The sequence below is a fragment of the Trematomus bernacchii genome, unplaced genomic scaffold (assembly GCF_902827165.1).
Source record: "Trematomus bernacchii unplaced genomic scaffold, fTreBer1.1, whole genome shotgun sequence".
NCBI lineage: Eukaryota > Metazoa > Chordata > Actinopteri > Perciformes > Nototheniidae > Trematomus > Trematomus bernacchii.
Window position 1 is genome coordinate 7,191,228 of NW_022987727.1, and position 23,230 is coordinate 7,214,457.

Below are 23,230 nucleotides of genomic sequence, written 5' to 3' on the forward strand. Positions count from 1 at the left end.
GCGGTGACTGTACTGGGGGGCCCACGCATGCGCAGTCGCAGCCCCGGAGCCGCAGGAGATCATAGCTGGTAAGCCAAATTTCAGTTCCGAAATGATCTGCAAACACCAATTTATATCGCATTTACAGTGTTCCTCAAATAGTGCCAGGTACCAGCGTATTTACACCACATACGTTTGAAAGGGACAAGTGTAAATATGTTTTTTTGTTGAGGTAAAGCGTTTTGGCGTCAACCACAAAGCTTCCCATCTTAAAATATATATACGTGATAGTGCCGCGCGTTTAATTAACCTATCGTGTTAAATACTTTTAAATGATAAAAGCAGTCTAACCGATATTAAATGCGATGTGTAGCATGCTTGTCGTTGTTGTGAGGGTAAATGTTGCTCATTCATTGGAGATGCAGCCGGAATGGGAGACAAGGTTCATTTTTCACTAAATGGGATTTTCACAGGATTTTAGACACTGCTGCTTTTATACATTTTTTTTACTCATGGTTTTTCTTTTGCCTCCGCCATTTTAACTGAAATGTGCATGTTTTGAGTGTGTGTGGACTTATTAGCTTTTGTGTAAACATTTGTGAGTCACCATTAATGCTTTTTTTAAATTGGTGGTGGTATAATGGATGGCTGTTAAAGTCACACCGGGTCAGGCTATTCCTGGAGGAAGGCTTTGCTCAGCCATTATCTGCAAAAAGCCACCCTTAAAAGTTACTTATTTATTTTAAGTTATAAATAATTCTAATAAAAAGTATTTTTTGTTTACCTTTTGTACATTTGATTCCATCTGTCTCAGGGCCATTTAAGGAAACAAATATTTAAAGGAAGAAATTGGAGAGAAAAACGTTTATAGAAATAGCCGTGTAATTTACTCTGTTGAGAAATATATCAAAGTGGACTATAATTTAACATTTAACATTTAAAATCTTACTAAAGCAATTAGTATCAAAAGTAAAGGTAGCCAAAGCCAAAAAAAGGTCCAATATAACTTTATTTATATATTATATCATTAGATATTTGTGTGTTTTGTCCAAACAACAGTGCAAAATGAAGTTATTTAAAATAAAACATTCAAAAAACTTTCTTCTGCACTTTGAGAAGTTGAAACTAAACAGTTTCTTATTATGGTCAAACTTGTTGTTGCTGTGTTCAAATCTTAATATGTAAAGTAAATCAATCTCTCATATAACTTAAGTGGAATTTAAAACAAACAATATTTTTCCATTGAAAGGAAGTAGATGAGAAGTGCAAAGTCAAATTAAAATAAACGGCTTTAATAAAAAGTACCTCAAAATTGTACTTAAGTACAGTATTGGAGTACATGTTAAATTCCACCTCTGGAAGGCGGAAGGACATAGGTTCTATTATAACTAGATAAGTTATTTCTTTTTTATATAAGCAAAAATGACCACTTTACATGAGACAACCTTAGACATACAACACTTTTAATTCAGATATGGAAAACATGTTATCTTGTCAGTCTTTGTATTGATGAAAACCCCCTCTGCCCTGCAGCGCTCCGGAGTAAGGGACAGCGACGCCATGATGAGTGCCAAAGTGAACATGGAGGCTCCACCCAAAGAACCTGACCGCACACCTTTGGACCCGTCCTCCTCCGCCTCCTTGTCCTCCAGCGAGGCCGTCCTCGTGTGTGGGAGTGATGGTGTGGCCAAGAAGGCTCGTCCCCAAACCCACACCACCACAGCTTTCCTCCTCCCAGGTGAGCATGGGGGGGCAGTGTGGTAACATGGGTTTACAGAGACTATCCTTTAACTCAGAGTTCTACCGTATTATCAAGTACATCAACACTGACCTCTGACCTCTTTAAACTGATGATCACACTCAAAAGAGAGCATAAGCTTCAGGGTGCATTGGTAGCTGAACTGTAACTCAGTGTCAATATTAAATCATGTTTTAAACATTTGAAAAAATGATGTACCATCTTTAAAATGCTCTGAGTCAGATGCAAGATATGAGAAGCCTTTATTGATCCAGAGGTGACATGTCTTTCTGCATAATGTAAACACAAAGACTATTTAGCAGATTGTCATGGCATCAAAGTATGGAAACATGGACTTAAAGGGGACTCCGCTGATTATCCGTCCCCAGGTCTTAGGGAAGCTGCTGTACATGTAAAATGTTAAATCTATGGAGGATTCTTAAATGATAGTGTGTAGAGTGCTGAATAAAACCTAGTCTCTGGTAACACAGGCTAACATATCAACCTAACTCAGTTTTGAAACAAACCAAATGATGCAACAAAATGAAAATATAACGTGGTAAATGAATTGTGCTGTCTTGCGTGAGATCAGATACATTATTAAGTGTGAATGCAACTCTCTGTTTAGCTCCTGCTGCCGGCCATCAGAAGCTGGAGGTGACTCCAGCCATATCCGTTGGAGACGCAGGTAAAGGAGGCCGGGCCAATGAGACGACCACCCTGACAGCACAGGTGGGCGGGGCTTGTAGCATCGTCCACGTCCTGGAGTGGAAGGAGGGGATGGCCATCCTGCCAAGCAGCAACCTCAAGGTGAACCCGAGTTTGTGCCTTTATTCTTTATAGAGGATTTCAAGATGTTTTTGTTACTTGCTTGCCTTCTCCTAAAATAACATTATAGATCGTCCAGTTGGCTCATTTAAATCTCATTAATCTTATTCTGACAGCAGTTTGAGTAACTTACATTATTGAAAAATATCTTTCCACACATCACCTTCAGCAATGCCAGGAAAAAGAAACAAATCTGTGATAATTGATGTACGACTAAAGTCATTCATCTGCTGAAATTACAACATTTGAATGTCAAATTTGAAGATTTATGTTGTTTTTTCTGGTTTGCTTAATTGAATTGAATTTTACTTTTTGACTAGTGGTAAAAAATAAATTGTGTGTGTGTGTGTGTGTGTGTGTGTGTGTGTGTGTGTGTGTGTGTGTGTGTGTGTGTGTGTGTGTGTGTGTGTGTGTGTGTGTGTGTGTGTGTGTGTGTGTGTGTGTGGGTGTGTGTGTGTGTGTGTGTGTGTGTGTGTGTGTGTGTGTGTGTGTGTGTGTGTGTGTGTGTGTGTGTGTGTGTGTGTGTGTGTGTGTGTGTGTGTGTGTGTGTGTGTGTGTGTGTGTGTGTGTGTGTGTGTGTGTGTGTTGTAGTTCTGTGTGAGTGACGTAGGTACCCTGAGCACGCTGATCAGCCCGGGGACGACCAGCAGCACCGAACCAGCAGCCGGGACCTCTGGGAGACCTTGTGACGCAGAAACTGCTCCATCAGAAAGGCCAGGTAGAGTCATGGTTTCATACTGCCAATTTAATCATCCAACAGAAAATGATATACCTTGAAATACATTTTTTATCTGGTTTTAGGTATCACATCATTTTTTAAATCACACATTTGACCCTTGTTATATAAACACAGTCGGAGCCCTCTACTGGACTCTATGGGTACTCCCCTCGATCCTATCATGCAAGCATTCATCCACTGAGACTTTCTAGACGTAGCCGGCCCCCGGCGGGCCTACCTGAATGTGCGCGCATCTCACCGCATAAAAGGAGGCCTCGCCTCCTGACTGTCATCCTACACTTCTCTTCAGCAAGCAGCAGAGGACAGACAGGGCCCTGTGAGTAGAGGGCTCCGCCTGTGTTTATATAACAAGGGTTACCATACGTAACCCCTCGTTATATCTCTCACAGGCTCCGCCCTCTACTGGACTCTATGGGTACATTGGGCGGAGCCCCGATGTATACACGCGCTGTCGTCCCACAACAACACTGTTCCATCTCACTGTTTCTGACCGGCTTTCTGGTTAGCAGCCGCTGCGCATTACGCCCGGGGAGGTGGTCAGATGCCCACTGACCCACAGCCCCCCCCCCCCTCCTCACCAGTCCTGCGTTGCCCCAGCAAGCACAGACGATGAAAAGGAGCCAGACATGTCCAAGAGATAAAACGTTATGAAGGGGCCTGGCGTTGACCAAGACGCCGCCGTGCATATGTCCTCCACACTCACGCCGTTAAATAAGGCTGTTGACACCGCCATGGCTCGTGTAGAGTGTGCACGGACCCCCGTGGGGAAGGCTCTCCCCGCCTGTCCGTAGGCATGTGCAATGCACTCGCAGAGCCAGCCTGCCAGGCGTTTCTTGGACAGAGCTTGGTGGATCCCGCTCTAGCCGCCTGGATAGACTGAATAACACTATCAGACAATCCACCCTGTCTTAGCCTGTCCCTCTCAGGAGCCAAGCCTGGAGAGGTTGGCCCAGAGTGGGTAACGCCCCGATTGCACCTGCCTCTTGAGACATCGCCCCCCAGAACTGGGGAAGCGCCCAGGGCTGGCCCACCTTCATCTGTGTCATCTCTGAGTACCACGGTGCCCCGACGCGATCCGGCGCTACGAGGATGATTGACAGATGTTCTCGCCTCACTCTCCCCAGGAGCGGGAGAATGAGACACAGCGGTGGAAAGGCGTAGAGCAGCTTCCTTGGCCATGGCTCGTGTGCAAACACGTCCACTCCCAAGGGCGGGTCGTCGCTCAGAGCCATGGAGAACCACAGGGCACAGTGGCTGTTGCGCCGGCTGGCGAACAGATCCACCTCTGCTGTCCCGAACCGGGCCCAGATCCGCTTCACCACCTCCGGGTGAAGCGCCCACTCGTCTGGCAGGGGTCCGCCCCTCGACATGAGGTCGGCCCCCCTGTTCTCCAGACCCGGAATGTGGAGGGCTCTCAGAGATAACACCACCTCTGAAGCCCATAACCACAGTTTCTCCGCTGTGGTCAGCAAAGCGGTGGAGCGGACTCCGCCCTGCTTGTGCCATATATATATGCCACTGTGGTGCTCCTGACCACTACATGTCTCCCCTGAATTAAGGGTTTGGAATGCTGGAGGACCAACACTACTGCCCGTAGCTCTAGGAGGTTGCTGTGCCGTGTCTCTGTTAGAGACCAGCGCCCACCTATAGCTCTCCCCATGCAGGTCCCTCCCCATCCTGTTCCGGATGCGTCCGTAAACACTGATGTAGGAGGTCACCCGTCCCAGTGGGGACCCCCTCCGGAGGTGATCCGGGGACCCCCAGAACCGGAGGTTGCCTCCCACTGAGGGGGGGATGGTCACCAGACGCCGTTTGTGTCTCTTGAGATCTAAACGCAGGCTGGAGAACCACCTCTGCAGGCGGCGCATATGCAGTAACCCGAGTGGGACCACAACGTGAGCCGCCGCCATGAGACCCAGGGTCTGCATGATAGTCAAAGCCGTCACTGTTGCCCCCTGTCGCAGTCTGCAAACTGCCCGAAGCAAGGATGCCTGTCTGCTCTCTGACAGGGTGGCGCGTAGCCTGCCTGCATCGAGCACCACCCCCAAATACAACGCCTGTTGGTGAGGTATGGGGGTGTTCTTCTTCCAATTGATCGCAAAACCCAACTTGGTTAGGTGTAGGAATCAATTGGGCTGTGTAACACATTGCCCGTTTCCCTGGACCTGGCCATGACTATGAGGTCGTCCAGATAAAAGAAAACTCTCATGCCACGGCCGTGCAGCGGTTGGAGCGCTGTGGCCACACATTTGCTGAACGTGCGTGGGGACAGGGAGTAGCCGAACGGCAGCCTGTTGTACTCGTAGGCCACCCCCTGGAAGGCAACACGCAAATACTTTCTGTGTTTCGCAGCAATCTCGACATGAAAGTAAGCGTCCTTCAGGTCGATGGTTGTGAACCAATCGCCTGGCTGCACCAGTCTCAGTAACTGTTTTATAGTTAACATCCGGAATTTTCTGCGTGCAATGTGCAGATTCAGACTGCGAAGATCCAGAATGGGCCTGAATTCGCCCGTCTTTTTGGGAACCAGGAAGTACAGGGAATAATGCCCCCCCTCTCTGTCTTGCGTGCACACAGCAGACACTGCCTGTTTTTGCACCAAGGCCTGAACCTCTGCTGAGAGAAAACCTATCACCCCTCGGGATGATAGCTTTGCCTCTCTTATGCCTGTGAACGGAGGAGGGATGCTGCAAAACTGGAGTGAATAACCCAGTCTCAGCGTCCTGTCCATCCACTCCGTTAACACGCAGCTGCGCTTCCATTCCCCATAACACTGTGTTAGAGGATGTGCAATCAGCTGTGAGGCCCCAGCGATAAAGCTGTGGTACTCTCTGGTGACCCGTCCCGCCGCAAAACTCCCCGCGAAGGGAAGCTCTGCCCATGGGGGATCGACACGCCGCGGCGCTCGGGAGCGCGCGCTCCGCCATGATGCTTTCGCCCAAACAGTGAAATGCATCAAGCGGAGTTTTTACACTCTGCGTTAAATGTTTTCTAACCCTGCTACGCCGGCCATAATGTCCCTGTACCCGCATAGTGCGGTTTATCACTCTCACCCGCACATGCACACTAGCTGCCTCCTTTACTGGAGTTACAACCTGGGCAGCGAGTGGGGAATCTGTACGGTCAACATTACGTGGCTGTGTGGGTGTGTGGAAAGAAAAGACACTCATACTGGAATACAAGCAATCTCTTTTATTATTATTAGCAAAAGACGACCTTGTCACAGTGGGATCAAACAGGGAGGAGGCGGTATTCGCCCTCGCGTCCTGGCCGGAGAAATCACCTCTCTCCGCCGGGACGCTGGTATGGCGAACACGAAGGGCACTCCCTCCTCGAGGTCCTCCATCTCCACCACGTCGAGCTCTGGGTCCTCCACCGGCGAGACGTAGCAGTCCTCAAACTGCGCCAGCCACTGATGGTGGCTGAGCTGAGGAATTAGCCGGCAGGCGCTGCAGACCGTAAGCGCGCGCCCAGGTTGGCCGCCGCGTGGTCGGACCCCAGGCATTCAATGCACTGGCGGTGGAGGTCGGCGCCTTCAATGGTGCCCGGACACGAAAGGACAGGGGCGCTGCTCCAGCAATGGTGAGTCCATTTTCTTCGTTTTGCTTTACATTCTATCCCTCTCTCTTCACTCAGTTGTGTCTCTCTTGCTTGCTGAAGAGAAAGGGATGACAGTCAGGAGGCGAGGCCTCCTTTTATGCGGTGAGATGCGCGTGCATTCAGGTAGGCCCGCCCTGGGGCCGGCTACGTCTAGAAAGTCTCAGTGGATGAATGCTTGCATGATAGGATCAAGGGGAGTACCCATAGAGTCCAGTAGAGGGCGGAGCCTGTGAGAGATATAACATCTTTGTGTATTTGCTGGTGTTGCAGGTATCATGCTAGTTAAGGAGAGTTGCTTTTCTATACATGGATGCACTTGTATTTGAAGTGTTTTGCAGCGTGCCCTTTTCAATGATCACTTGAGCAATAATTACATCAGCTGCAGCAGAGCTTCTCTAGCCGAGTGAAGAGTGCAGCTGCAGTTTCATGATAAAATACTACAGGCATCACTGACATGTTTGGTAAAAATCAAAAATCCAACATAAAATCCTAAAAGTAATCATTCAGTGGTTTAAATAGTCAAAACAGTAATAGATCAGAAATACTGTAAAAGTGTTACAGTACCCATGCAGGTTCAAGACACTGAATAATTTGTATTTATAAGTTATCCTGTCTAATCAGTCTGTCTCTCATCTGTCAGATGTGTTGGCTCCTGTGGGCTCAGTGAGAGGAGCCGTGGAGCCGGAGAGGTTTGTGCCGGTGGTCAAACATGAGGTCCAGGTGGGACCGGGACATCAGAACCACGATCCCCGAGCTCAGAGGAGCTACACCGAGGAGCTGCGCAGAGAGCCAATCACTGACAAGTATGATGGCAACAGCTGCTTCTGCTCTATGCTCACTCATGCACCTCTGTATACACGTGTGCACTTTTAATTATTCATGTATAGGCAAGGCAAGTTTATTTATACAGCACATTTCAACACAAGGCAATTAAAAGTGCTTTACAAAAATAAAAGACATTAAGAGCATTAAGAAATAGGGCAGCGGAAACACGTTATAAAATGACATTTAAAAACAGTCATTAAAAAGCTAAGATAATTAAATAAACATGAATAACACAGGTATAAAATACATGAATAAACCTTTCTATTAAAGCCTCCCCAAGATCTTTTTAAGTTTCCCAGAAACTTCCCTTTCTTTTTAAGATTCCCTGAATCTGGATTTTAAACCTATTGTTTTTAGATTTCCTATTGTGTATAGATAGCTGCAGGGATAATGAGTTATTGCAATCAACCCGGAAGTTAGCATTGCACTGGTTTCCTTGAAAAAAAAGCCAATGGGGCTTTAGTTTGTATTATTGCAATAACAAACTTTGTGGCACAAAAACGTTATGATACTTAAAGTGGCACCACTACCACTTAATAGAAAAGTTTCCTATGTGTTCGTCGTCATGCCGGTAAATGCCCCGGCAACCTCTGTAGTCTCATTTAGCCTCTTGTAAGCAACCAACTCTTTAAAATCCCGAAAAAACTTCAAAATTCACCAGTGTCATGAGTATTTACTGACGTATTTTAAATTGAAAACAAAACATGAAAATCTCTGAATCTTGTGTTGACCAAAAAGCCACAGACCTCAATTACAAGGAAACCACGAGAGCACAAATACACAGTTCTAGGTTTTAAGACCCATTCCTAAAGCACTGCATTAATTATCACCCTTATATTTTTATCCTGGTAGATATATTATTGATTTGGTTGATGGTGTATCTTTCCTCACTGAAGTAGACATTTTGAGACAAATAGGGAACACTAAAACCATAAAGCAACATCAGTCCTGCAGCGGAGAGGCAGACACAAATATCATCACAACAGAAAACCAGCTACGCTCAGGTGATGAGTGTGGAAACGAGCACTCTTTTTTTATTTCTCTCCTCACCTCAGGAGGAGTATCGGGGTGGAGAAGGTGCCAGCAGGCGGGAGGGTCTCCTCTCTTAACCCCGACCACCTGAAGCCCATGAGGAAGAGGAAGAGGAAGGAGTACCTGAGTCCCTCTGAGGAAGACTCTGACATCGAAGGCACGGTGGGACTGCATTGTGATTAACATTTAACACCTAGATATGACTCAGATTTAAGTGATGTGGTTGATAAAGGTCATGGAAAATAATCATTTAATTAATAACAATGTAATGTGTTTCCTTTAATTCAGTGACAGTATTTTCTTTCTACTTTTTGACTTTCGTTTAATTTTTGTTTTTCTTAGGATGAGAAGACGGATGATTCTAAAGCAGACTGCAGGCTCATCAGAGGAGGTTGAACTCATATCTGTCTTATTTGTCTGTTTTATAATTTGTCATCCTTTCTTGTTTTTCTTTAGTTATGTTAAGGTACATCTTCTGTTTTTTTCACTTCCTCCTCTCCCTCTTACAAACAGACCTTGCTAAGATGTAGAATTTAGAGATATAAAAGATCCTTAATCCCATATATGTGCAGACTAAATGACCGGGGATTTATGATATACATACAGTATATACTGTAGCATAGAATTGGGTATATTTGTAACTTTAAGTATGTTTAAAATGTTGTTGTCTGCAATAAGATAGATAGACAGACAGACAGACAGACAGACAGACAGACAGACAGACAGACAGACAGACAGACAGACAGACAGACAGATAATAACATACTCCTGACAAGCTGCAATTCCATACAAAGACAATAACAAATTAGGACTTTTTATTTTTAAGTTTTCCATCAAGTTAAATGAATATCTCTCTGACATGTTGTATTTTTTAAACGAGACGCTGCATTTCATTTTTCAATAGAGACAAATGATCCAGCCCCTTTATGTCTTTAATTTGTATCGTGTCCTTCCCTGACCTTTAAGTCGTTTCTCTCTTGTCTTCAATTATATTCCTCCATGTAGGAACATTAGCTGCTTCCCAGCTAGAAATGTTTGGTTCTAAAAACATTCTGAGAATGTTACCATTCACTGTTCTAGGAATGTTTTCAGCGGGAAGTTTTCTTTTGGTTCCCAGAATGTTCTTCTGAAAGGTAGGATAACTTTCTCTAAAAACATTCTTAAAATGCTTGGTAATAACATTTTTTAAATGTTTTTGTTAACATTGTTAGAACATTATGCCCTACTATCCTTAAAACGTTTTCAGCTGCAAGTTAGATTTTTTTATGTTGCCAGAATGTTATTATTTTAGAGTAGGATAACGTGCTTTATCGTTCCAATTTATCAGAAGTCTTTCTTTCTTTTTTTTTTAAATGCGACCAGCAGCTAGTACAAGTCACTGTCGGTGTCACATGTACTGGAGGGGAACCAGAATCAGACTCGGAATCAGCTGGTGAAAGTAACATTTGTTTATTAGAAAAGGGGAGCTGGGAGTGGAGGTTGGTTATGGCGGCAGTGGGAAACAGTTGTTCCAGGGTGGGTAGAGAGGCCTGGCTGGTCTTGGGAGTGTGGAAGACCTTGGATTCCTCCTGGGAGAGACATAAAAATGAGTGTGAGGCAAAAGCAGGCAAAGTTGTCAAAGAATATGCTGGTAAAAAGCTAGAGCGGCACGCAATAAAGCCGTGTCGAGCAGACCAGCAGGCAGAGAGAGAGACACACAGTAGAAACAAACACATACAAACACTAACAGGGGTTTCAGGGACGGGCAGTGATAGTCGGTCCGTTCCTCTATATGTCTGTCGGTCTCAAATCTAAAGGGTGCATTAACGATTTGTATCCAATATGCATAAACAGCGGACACTGTTTATACGCAGCCCTCACAAACCACACACGGCCAGATAGCTTATCTAACACTTAGAACCTACATACGAGACACAACCTTTATAGTCAGAAAAAAGTTTGATTATTTTCTGATATTTTACACATAATAATATTATGAATACTGTGGGCCTACATACCTTAGTGTGATTATAAGTGCATGTGAGTGAATATTGGCATGCAAATTCGTTTTTATACGTCCTATTCATCGTCTCAATGCGCTCATACATCTTAAGAAAGTTATCACCAAAAATGTTAAGAATGTTTTTAGAGAACGTTATCCTACCTTTCAGAAGAACATTCTGGGAACCAAAATAAAACGTCCCGCTGAAAACGTTCTAAGAACAGTAGGGCATAATGTTCTAACAATGTTATCAAAAACATCTTAAGAAGGTTATCATCAAACATTTCAAGAATGTTTTTAAAGAACGTTATCCTACCTTTCAGAAGAACATTCTGGGAACCAAAATAAAACGTCCCGCTGAAAACATTCCTAGAACAATGAATGGTAACAAAAATGTCTAGCTGGGAACTCACACATGCCACCGCAAACATACAATATCTGCTTACAGCTTATCATGAATTACGTGCTTGTTTGTTTTTTTCAAAAGGAAAATATGGTGACATCAGATTTGTTTAAAACATCCTTTTCAAACAAAAGCAACAAGTTTGTTTTTTAAAGCGCTCTAGAAATAAATCTGATGTTGACCATGACCGTGTTAATATTTGCCATCACAGGAACGTTTTATAAAAAAAGAATAACATCCTGAAAACATTTTCAGAATGTTTCTTGGAGAATGTTCTTCTTTTGTTATCATGTAACATTGAGGGAACGTTTTATAAAAGAACATCTATAATATGTTACCCAACAACGTCCAAAAAACATCCTTAGAATGTTGCAGGCAAACCGTTCCACCTTTGTTAACATATCACATTAAAGGAACGTTTTATAAAAATACGTTCTGTCATCTCAGGCCTCAATAACATCCTCAAAACATCCTCTGAATGTTGCAGTTAAAACGTTATGTCTTAGTTAACCTTAAACCTTATAGGAACATTATTTAAAATAATAAACATCCTAAAAAGGTTCTTTGAACATCAGATTAAAACGTTTCTTTAAAACATTATTAGAACCTGTAGGTAACGTTAGCCAAAGTTGTGAGAACGTTCCCCGCTAGCTGGGTTCCCTCCTACTTACCAACTTCCTTTATGTATTCTTATTCAATGTTTTTCCTCTTCCCATTTGCTCTCATAAACAAATAATGACTTTATTTGTGTTTTTGTTGAAGCTGGAGACAGTAAGACAGAGCAGTGGACGTGGGCTCAGTATCTGGAGGAGACCAAATCTGTTGCGGCGCCCAACAACCTTTTCCAGGAGGTATTGTATGTTCGAGTTTAATATTCAGACTGCAGTTTCTGGCCATGTACTCACAGGTTTACCCACTGTGCCCATGATTTTTACTGCTTTTCTTTACTACCACTGCAGCTCTATTTATAGCACAGGGACAGATCTATAGCCCTGAGTGGAAAAATAGTGCAGCATTGTCAAGGAAGGAAATGAGAAATGTAAATGTACCTGGGACACAGAGATGTATGCAGCCGAAGGACATACATTAATATTCTTATTCTGATAAAGAGTGGGGTTGAGTTATGTACATTTGAAGGTTATTTTATTTCAAAAAATGTTTAAAAAACGATGTTAAAATAAAACTCTGTAATCTCATCTTTTCTTTGTTTGTTGTTCGGATCCAATTTCCCGCTCTCCTCTATTTTCAGCTTATTTTATCCCTGTGGTGTGTACTCAAATACTCTGTCTATTTCTTCCTGGGACCAGACACAGAGAGTGCCAACAGTGAAGAACGGTTTTAAGCAGGGGATGAAGCTGGAGGGAATCGACCCGCAGCATCCGTCCATGTACTTTGTTCTCACCGTGGCCGAGGTGAGCCAGACGGCCATTATCGCGGTCGATGCGTCTTAATGGCCCTGTTGATTATTGAGGATTCTAAACAGTCATCCACTGGCAGGCTGCTCTGCATGCAGGTGGAGATCAGCTGCTTTCTTTCGTCTCATGCGTCGTGTCCTCTTGCAGGTCTGTGGTTACCGGCTGCGGCTTCACTTTGACGGCTACTCCGACTGCCACGACTTCTGGGTGAACGCCAACTCCCCCGACATCCACCCCACAGGCTGGTGTGAGAGCACGGGACACAAACTGCACACTCCCAAAGGTCAGAGGTCACGACATATTGAAAAGACCAACGGCAAAGAAAACCTAAAAATAATAAACAGCTTGCTTCACTTATGCAGTTTCAACCTATTGTACAATATTTTGAGATGACCTTGATCCTTTTCGCTAACCTTAATATTGCCTGTTTACATTAATTAAATTAAGAACTTTTCGCATGTTCTCACATCTTTTCATATTCCACTCCAAATTCATTGCTCTCATATTATCATGATATTAAAATGGAAAATATATTGTTTATTGTATTTATTCATGAGATAATTTATCGTCAATCAAAAACAGTTACTTTGACAGGTCTAATTGTATGTGAATTTTGTTTACCTTTTAGAGCCAGGCAAGCTTTTCGCCACTGTTTTCAGTCTAAATGCTAAGCTATGTTAACCATCTTCTGGCTGTAGCATCATATTCAACGTACATATATCAGATTAGCATCCTCTAACTTCTCAACAAGAGAAAATGTCAAAAATATTCCTCTCAATGATTGAATGCTTTACCAAACATGGGTATCTTTAATCTTCTCTGTATCTCTGTTTTTCCTGCAGGCTGTAAAGAGGAGGAGTTTACCTGGGCCAACTACCTGAGAATGACTAAAGCACAAGTGGCGCCCAAAGAGCTGTTTGCCAGTCTTGGGAGGGTAACTGCCACTATATAATATACGGTAGTAGCATTATCTACAAGCATGAGTGGATGAGGTGAGAATGATTTAGGGTCGTGAAAACTCTGGCTCCAATCAAAAGCATATATAGTAAAAAAAGATTTTTCAGTTATAGTCTCTCAGAAAACATATAACTTGTATAGAAAAGGATAGTTGTGTTCATGTTGACTTGACTTCCTCCTGCTAGCTAATGTTTAATTCTACCAGCGTTCAATCCCAATTCATCAAACTGTATCCTTCTGGCACTCGTACTATTTGTGGATTCAACACATTTAGATACAGTCAAATTAATAATAACTTTGTCAACAACTTGTGCATAATTTAAGTCCACAGCTCTGTCCCTCTCTACTTCAATATGCCCTTTCTACTCTCTGTTTAGGTTGATGTGAAGAGCAGTTTTGAGATAGGAACGAAGCTTGAGGCAGTGGACCGTATGAACCCCTCCCTCATCTGCGTGGCCACCGTCACTGATGTGGTGGACGACCGCTTCCTGGTGCACTTTGACAACTGGGACGACACGTACGACTACTGGTAAGCCTCAGAAACAGGATGTGTGGGCTAAAGATATATCTCATTTTTATATTATTACATACTTTATGAAATTGCTAAAGCAAGTCAAACTATGCAGGTGTGATTCCAGCAGTCCATACATTCACCCGATTGGTTGGTGCCAAGAGAGGGACCTCCCACTAACACCACCCCAAGGTGACCAGTGTGTTTACTGTTTTCATTCAATCATGTTCATATTTAATCATTTTTGTAAAAATGCCTTGATGATGTAATGCTTTTGAGTTCAAATATCTTCATTTGGGGGCTTCAATGTATAGCCCTAGTAAGCATTGCCTTTAAAATAATAACAAACATTTGCACAAATAGAAAGACTCTTAAGGGATGATTTTATATGTTTCTATTAAGGTACAGATGTGAATTTATTTTCTGATGCACCAGATTACCCAGACCAGGCCCGGTTTATCTGGTCTCAGTACCTGGAGGAGACTGGGTCCAAGGCGGTGGCTGCAGACGCCTTCAAAGTGGTGAGGACTAATGATAAATGTACTCTTTTTCATCCAATTAAAAAATGATATGAAATGCTGACACATATCTGTAGTACACTAACTCTGGATAACAACGTAACACCACCTCACTTCAAAACATCCGAACCATCCCGTACTACCTAGCTGGAGTGTGGATCTGTGGTATGGCCCGGCGGATAACAGCAGCATAGCCAAAATAACCAAAATCATATAGAAAACACAACTAACCAATTGAGGCTGCGCTAGACCAGAAACCTGCAAGGTACTGGTACTGGTTTTGCAATGAAGTCTTGTTCAAAGATGACATCTTCAGTTATCAAAAGAGCTGTTTGCTGCCCACCGGGGTAGTGACAATCGCAATCTACTGTAGGTAATACACCGTCTATAGAAGTACCTCACAGCTCCCCTTCAAAAGAACCAAACTAACCCTAACTACAACGCCTGGAGTTTGAGTCCGTCGAGGACCTTTGCTACATGTAGTTTCCCATCTAACTCCCTAATTTCCTTTAATCTCCCTGATGTAAAATATCTAACAAAAGGCATACAATTCTGCAAATAAAATAGTAGAAATGATGTTTCCAATGCTTTATAGAATGTATGTTTGACATGTTTGGTTCCCATCATCCTCTGCGCGTCCTCTCCAGCGTGCGGCCCACAGCTTCCAGACTCAGATGAAACTGGAGGCCGTGGACAAGAGAAGCCCCGGTCTGATCAGAGTGGCTTCAGTGATGGAAGTGGAGATTCATCGCATTAGGGTAATACTCTGTGTGGAGCGCTTTTATTTATAAATATATAAGTACTAATGTCTAAGGTTAAAATACTACCATTAAGTGATTCTGTACATCTTTAACCAACCCTGAAGCTATCATAGGAATTTTAGCTGTTTAAATATTTAACGTGTATTCATGCAGAGTATATATATTGATGCTCCTTCAGGTCCATTATGACGGCTGGAGTCACGTCTATGATGAGTGGATGGACTCAGATCACCCCGACATCCACCCAGCAGGCTGGTGTGAGGCGACCAATCACCCGCTCAAAGTTCCCCCGCGGGACTCCAAAACACAGCAGCCGCACGGGAGCAGCCTGCACTTCAGTCCAAACTGCAAGTTGATTTTCTTCAAAACTCAAATCAAAGTTATTTTTAGTAGCTATCATTAAAGGTGGGGTAGGTAAGTTTGAGAAACCGGCTCGAGATCGCTAGAATTTGAAAATACACAGCCGGAAAAAATCTGCCACTTCCTTACAGAGCCCCTCCTCCAACACATACGAACGCACACATGACCAATGAGGGCACGAGATAAGTTTGTGCACGAGATGGAAGGCTGACAGGCAGGTAGGCCATCCAGTTATTTTAGCCGGGCCGGCTAAAATGATTGGTCGTGCTTTTTACAGTACTACAGCTTCCACAGATGACATTTCTTTATGGATTTTTTGTCAAAGCACTTAAGATATTCATTGCTATCGGGATGTTAAGAGCATTCCATGGAATATAACAAAAAGTGTATCTCGAGCCGGTTTCTCAAACTTACCTACCCCACCTTTAAATTAAAGAACAAATACATTTGTTGTAATCAAAAGATGTCTGTGATGACAATTAAACTGGGGAAGGGGAGAGATTGTACATTTGAATGTTAATTCAAATGAGAACACCTTTGTTTTCTAAACTATTGAACTTTTTTTTGCAACTGTTTTACTGTTTGCACTATGAAAACACCAATTTGTTTCCCTCTTAAAACTATCCTGCCAGTATTTATACATTCCACTATTTACTCTGTTGCTTTTTCATTGGTTTGCATGCAATTGGTTTGATTCATTACATTTCTCTCATCAATGTCAATTTTATAAAACTAGTTTCCATATATGTTGCTGATATATACATGATGGTTTTAATCAGTAAGTATTAGTGTGACAACTCAAAATGTTAGCTGAGAAATAGGCCCATTAAACTTTCCATCACTTGGTAGCAATTGGCATAATCTCCCTTACTGCAGCATTGCAAGGGGGTTTGTGAACTAGTTTTTGAATGTGTATTTTTTAATGTACAGGTATGAGGGATCTTCCCCCCATTACAGGCCAGTCCACCTACCCCTCCTCTGTTCCCTGTAAGCCCATCAGCCACCCGAGAGCCAACAAGTACAGCTTCCACAACAGGTCAGCTGATCTCAACTCTATCACCAGGTCAATTAAAACTTTATTCAGCAGGCCAACCATTCAAAATACGCATCACAGTTAAATCAGGAAATCTAACATCTCCTTAAAATGCACTCAAACAGGAAGTGTCCTACTCCTGGTTGTGATGGTTCGGGCCATGTGACGGGGCGTTTCACGGCCCATCACTGCATATCCGGCTGCCCATTGGCTGAGCGTAACCAAGGCAGGCTGAAGGCCGAACTGTCAGACTCCGAGTGCAAGAGGACCCTCTTCCTCAGCCAAAGACCCAAGAAGACCCATTACCGTGGCAGGTGAGTGAGTGAGTGTGAGTGAGTGAGTGTGTGTGTGTGTGTGTGTGTGTGTGTGTGTGTGTGTGTGTGTGTGTGTGTGTGTGTGTGTGTGTGTGTGTGTGTGTGTGTGTGTGTGTGTGTGTGTGTGTGTGTGTGTGTGTGTGTGTGTGTGTGTGTGTGTGTGTGTGTGTGTGTGTGTGTGTGTGTGTGTGTGTGTGTGTGTGTGTGTGTGTGTGTGTGTGTGTCCACTTCTATCTAGTCTGTGTGCTAAATACAATATCAAATTAAAAAAATATATTTGAAAATAACTCATCAGCTAATATTTTTATTTTATTAATTCAAGTTAAATATACTCAACAAATACACACATTTCACTCTTTAATTGTTCATCCAAAGAGTTTTGCAACTTGTCGGTTACCTTTTAGACACAACCGTATACAAGTGTGATCGTGTGTATCTTAAACACATATGGCCTGATTATCCCATTTGTACCTACACAATAATAATACAATAATTAACAATTTATTATTGTAAAAGGCACATATTCCAGGCTTCGCTAACTATTTAAAGTGATAACATGAGCAACGGAGGAAGATTTGGTGGGCAAGATATCTACGAAATGTAAACAGTTTCATTCAAATGCTTTAAGCAACAATGTGTTAACCAATAAACTATCAAGTTATTACACAGATAATATGTGCAAAACCCATCCGCACTTTCTGGATGAAGGTGAAATAGTTGATGAGTTTCTTGGGGTAGTCCAAATGTAATGCGTACATCAACCCAGTTAACAATAAAAATGCATCTGCTAACCTGGGGATATCCCTGATCACAAAATCATCTTCCACCACATTAGCAGTACCTGCAGGCCTGGGATGAACTGGACTTGTAGTGCTCTCGGTGACAACGCTGACGATAGCAACAGCCGTGTGACTGAGGTCTGGCTGGTCCAACTCCCCCACCTGGGAGAAGAGAATCCAACTGTAAGGTTAACTTGTAGAAACTAGACATTTGCACTTACATTACAGTTGACTATCTCCCACATATATTTATATAAGTATATAAGTAGGTATTTAACATGTGACTAATTTACAGTCCACAATCTAACAGGTAGGTCTAGAAGCAAGAATTTGACAGGTGGCTATTTTATAGCAAATCATCAAAAAAGTTGTTTGACTAGAAATTCTACAGGTAAATATTAAACTGGTAGAAAAAAGGGAAAGTTTGAATGTTTTGTAGTGGGATTGTATGAGGTAGTTATCCATAGTCAGTGTATTATGTACAGTAGTGTCAGCCAGCCCCAATGTACTGCTGTGGAAGGGGGTGCAACAAATGTATTGTAGCAAACTAAAAAGAACGGCTTACCGAAAGAAAAAAAAAACTGATCTGAACCACACTGGGACTGTGTGTGCGTGTGTGTGTATGAACTTTTGAGTTCATAGCTCACTGCACTCTGTTTTCTTTAGCCTCTCTTGTTATGTCTCCTCTGTGCTTTTGCCAGTGTGTATTTTTGTGTGCGTGTTTTTGAAGTTGTGTATGCATTTTCCACAGTGTAGAGTAGAAAGCTAGTAGTAAAGCTTATTGTTTAAAACTTAAACCACTGTATTGCAAGGTTTCACAAAATGATATGAGTGAGTCATATTGAATTCAAACAGAAGCTTGAACGGCATTAAACACTTGAATTAAAACCAATTGATCAATGGATCAACCATGGTTAAGACTTAGATGGTAAGTTTGTATCTTACTTGGCTAAATTAAAAGTATCAATACCATCAAACATTTCAGACAAAAACAAATGTCATCCATACTCTGAGATCTATTTATTATGACGAGACTAATAGGATGAAAAGGAAATAGGGAGAATCAGTCCTGCTGAATCCATCCCTGCTCAGTTCCTGGCCTCTCACCTTCCTCTCTGCTCTTCCTCTTATCCTGACATGAAATAGTCATTAGGTTTAGTGGTAATTCAGCCCAGCCGTCTTTCCACAACGCCAGGAGTGTGTATGTATGCAGTTCATGTACACACTATCTGGAACCCTATGTATGCGGCTCTGTGTGCAGCATTGGGAAGTGTGTGTGTGTGTGTGTGTGTGTGTGTGTGTGTGTGTGTGTGTGTGTGTGTGTGTGTGTGTGTGTGTGTGTGTGTGTGTGTGTGTGTGTGTGTGTGTGTGTGTGTGTGTGTGTGTGTGTGTGTGTGTGTGTGTGTGTGTGTGTGTGTGTGTGTGTGTGTGTGTGTGTGTGTGTGTGTGTGTGTGTGTGTGTGTGTGCATTCATGTTTGGTTTTGACTCACATTCATCTTTTCCTCTGTTTTCAGGATTGGCCGTCCTCCCAAATACAGGAAGAACCAGCAGAGAGACTACCACAGTGAGTTTTCGAAATTCCCTTCACATGTCCTGCATTGATGAGAGGATTTTAGTTTACTTCAGCTTAAGGGGGTCTGCCTGTCAAACCTGAAGCCTTATCCTGCTTTAAGGAGCTTATTATAGTCTTTCAGTGGAAAGATATATGTCTCTGCTGACTCATGTCTGTCCATAGGCACAACACCGTCTTGTTTTAGTTAACTAATTTTAACGCTTTGACATGAAAATTATCCGATGGCAAAATGCCGGATAACAAACGTTTGGTTATAAGCCTTCAAGGCATATTTAACTTGTGGCAGGGCAAGGTCACATATATGCATAATTCACATCACGTTTATTTTCATTATATCCGAGCCAAGGGGCGAATAAAACATTCAGGTTCAACTATAGTGAACTTTGACGTCTGTAGCTATACGGCAGTACAAGTATTAGAAACACTTTTACTTTTCCTGTTATTATTAAGCCAAATGTTTGTGTGTGCATGTTTGTCCTCAGACCTGTCCTCAGAGGGAGTGTACCCGTCCCTGTTCATGTCAGCTCTGAGCGGTCAGACAGACAGGACTCTGTCTCTCTGCTGGGAGCAGCACTGTAAGCTGCTGCCCGGCGTTCAGGGCATTCACGCCAGCCAGGTGGCAGCATGGAGCGTGGAAGAGGTGAGAAAACCTCAGCACTTACCCATATATTTATATTAGGGCTGTCAAGTTAACGCGTTAATAACGCGTTAACGCAAAAAAAAATTAACGCCACTAATTATTTTAACGCGATTAACGCATGTGTATTTTTTGTCCTCGGCCGCCGTAGTTTCAGAGCGCATCGAGTTTAAAATACCATCGACAAGCTGATGCTGACAGCCCCGCTCCTGCTGCCCGCTTGTGGCAGACCACACTTCCACGCTCACTGGCAGGCCCGGACTGGCCATCGGGAGGACCGGGAGGGAGTGTGTATGTGTGGCGCGACTCGCGCGAGCGAGGCACACCTTACGTGTTGTTGTTGTTAGCATCTGGTGCTAGCTAGCTGCGCTAACGGATATAAGGAGCTGTTTCAATGACATTTCGCCGACAACTGCGCCGAGCACTTGACTTTATGCAGGTAGCCAGACAGTGGGACATTGTACGAAAAGTCAGCACACTCAGCACGGATAGTGCGCGCAACATGATTGCAGCGTCCAGGCAGCTCCCATTCGAGCATATTATGCCTTGAGCTGCACATAGCTCCAACGATCACACACACACACACACACACACACACACACACACACACACACACACACACACACACACACACACACACACACACACACACACACACACAGTATTATTGTATGAGAGAGGTTCCAGGTTGAATTGAGGCGAATATTTGTAATGTTCAGGTTGTTGTGTTTAATATTCATGAGAATATTTGTCATTGTTCAAATGATAATAAACAAACATATAAAGCATAGTTGTCCACTCATATGTTGATAAGAGTATTAAAAACTTGAAAGATATCCCTCTAAGGTACATTTAGAACAGATAAAAAATGTGCGATTAATCGCGATTAACTATGGACAATCATGCGATTAATCGCGATTAAATATTTTAATCGACTGACAGCCCTAATTTATATATCTATACTGTAAATGGTTGGTTCGTTTGATTATTTGAAATCTGATGTGTTTGTGCCACAGGTCTTCATGTTTGTACAGAATCTAATCGGCTGTGAAGAACAGGCTTGTCTCTTCAAAGAAGAGGTGAGACCACCTTTTATGCTCTACACATGCCCAAATGTAGACGGGCCTATACAGTATTTATTGTCAGGTTCCAACAGCCTGTTACCTTTTTACTGATGAATGGTATGTCACCATTTTTTTTTTGTTGGCTTTAAAAACATAATGATGATGTATTTGCAACAGTTTCTAACTAATTACAATTAATTAGGTTTTCCAAAAATGCTCAGAAGCCACATCCTTTCCAGTTCAATTCCAGCAGGGGATCTTTATTTCATTTCCTAACCCCCCTACCTTTTCCTCCTCACATTAACTGCCCAATAAAGGTAGGAAAATGCCAAAACATAAATAATGATCATCATCTACAATAGGGGAAAATAGACAATAGAATGAACATAAAACAGGCAAAGATTGTCATAATTATGGATAATAAAAACACACTTCATAAAATAAGAAAAAAATAAGATAAAAACATACAATTCATAACATAAAAGGAATTTTTAAGACAAAAACTCAAAAGTATTTCGCCTCGAGTGCAGGTCTCTGAGGTTTTAAATAAATACATCACAACCTTTTTTTCTGACAGACACAGACCGACAACTGATCTTGATAACAGTTAGAGTTAAAATAACGTTATTTAGCTTCCTCAAAACGTCCTCCATCCATCTGATACCCCAAGTAGCAGAGGAAAAGACCAAAACATTTAGGTTTTTTCCTAACCTGTAATCTTGAGTTGCATCACGACAGTTGTGTGTGCCCCCCCCACCAGATGATTGACGGCGAGGCCTTCCTGCTGCTAACCCAGACCGACATTGTGAAGATCATGAGCATCAAGCTAGGCCCCGCCCTCAAGATCTCCAACGCCATCCTCATGTTCAAGAGCACAGACGAGGTACTCAAGTGATCCCGCCCTCACCTGACCTGGGATCATCATGTGCCAAATTCATTCTGTTACAGGGAAAAAAGACCCTGACCCCTTTTTTCATGTGTTTGGTGTCCTGTACCCATCAGAGAGAGGGGGGTGGGGGGTGAGGTGCGATCAGGGTTAAAGAGGAAATAAAGGAGAGAGGTTAGAAGAAGAAAACAAAGGAAATGCATTACAGTAATATTTGTACTTTTACTTCCTGAATGAGAATCACTCATATTGATGCAGGCCTTAACACAGGCAGTGTTGGGAAGATTACTTTTTATATGTAATAGGTTACAGATTACTTACCCTAAAAAAGTAAAGTAGTGTCTCTTTTAAACCCTTCATCAAGTAATGTAACTCATTACATTTGGTTACTTTTCTAACAGATTAGTTGATTAGTAACTGTAGTTTGATTCTCAGTAACTAACAACTATAGTTATTGTAGTATAATAAAATAATGCTGTTACATGGAACTAGTAACTCCCCAAAATTGTCAGATACGTTATGGAAATAAAAAAGTACACATGACAATTTTTACAAGACATACCGAGGTTCGGACTCAACTGGATTTACAACATTGGTTAACTAAAAGGGAAAAGAGAAGACTGTGGAAGTGGGGGGGGGGGGGGGGGGGGGTGCAGACAAAATGCAGTAGACAAGGCTGGTCAGTGAGGCTCCTACAAGCCTCATGTTATGTGCAATAAAATACGTAAAGACAAAAGTACTGTACTAGGGAAAGTTAAATACAGCTCTTTCTGTTCATCAAATTATTCTGTAACAGAATTAAATGAAAATGAAATTAAAAAGCTGCTATGTTGACACTGTTGGGAAAAGACTAACGTTTGTGACGGAAAAGCACTTAAAGTTTCCCACTCTTTCTCAAGTATTTGATATTTGAGTTTATCCAACACTGTACTTTCTAACCGCACTGCTAATGTGAAAACTCAAGTGATACAGGAGCTGTAATTTAAAAATATTTTAAAGTATCTGAGTCAAAGAACAGAGTGTTTGAGTTTTTATATGTATATGCAAGAGATCTTAAACTATTTTGTTTGCAAGTCTTAATAGATGAAAAGGACATTTTGCATTGGCCTTTTAGCACAACTGTGAAACCCAAATGGATTTTACACAATGGTGTTCCCACACTTGGTCACTAGAGAGTGCAAAAATACACATTTTGGCACTATAAACATGGATTTTGTATCTAATCCATGAAGCTCTCTGTAGTTTACATGTGATGGAATCAACAACACTAAAATGTTTACATTATATGTCAGAATT

The 23,230-nt window shown here is 42.5% G+C and overlaps 1 protein-coding gene across 1 annotated transcript; it reads left to right on the forward strand.

The window, feature by feature from the left end:
- The first annotated feature begins 1,523 nt into the window (after nucleotides 1-1,523).
- Nucleotides 1,524-22,511, forward strand: l3mbtl1 (L3MBTL histone methyl-lysine binding protein 1). The gene is made up of 21 exons (XM_034145133.1): nucleotides 1,524-1,717; nucleotides 2,346-2,527; nucleotides 3,137-3,263; nucleotides 7,525-7,687; nucleotides 8,765-8,903; nucleotides 9,084-9,132; nucleotides 11,888-11,976; nucleotides 12,433-12,537; nucleotides 12,688-12,823; nucleotides 13,383-13,474; nucleotides 13,875-14,026; nucleotides 14,124-14,200; nucleotides 14,444-14,529; nucleotides 15,174-15,284; nucleotides 15,466-15,634; nucleotides 16,578-16,683; nucleotides 16,806-16,994; nucleotides 19,289-19,338; nucleotides 19,830-19,987; nucleotides 21,001-21,063; nucleotides 21,809-22,511. Exons 1-21 carry the CDS (start codon nucleotides 1,540-1,542, stop codon nucleotides 21,941-21,943), a joined length of 2,556 nt encoding a protein of 851 aa, XP_034001024.1. The 5' UTR covers nucleotides 1,524-1,539; the 3' UTR covers nucleotides 21,944-22,511.
- Nucleotides 22,512-23,230: the final 719 nt, after the last annotated feature.

Bases quoted from the DNA above. Each gene is read 5' to 3' on its own strand.
- l3mbtl1 (XM_034145133.1), top strand. From the start codon at position 1,540: ATGATGAGTGCCAAAGTGAACATGGAGGCTCCACCCAAAGAACCTGAC. The intron at 9,133-11,887 runs GTTGAACTCATA...TTTTTGTTGAAG, and splicing joins CTGCAGGCTCATCAGAGGAG to CTGGAGACAGTAAGACAGAG. The intron at 16,995-19,288 runs GTGAGTGAGTGA...CTCTGTTTTCAG, and splicing joins AAGACCCATTACCGTGGCAG to GATTGGCCGTCCTCCCAAAT.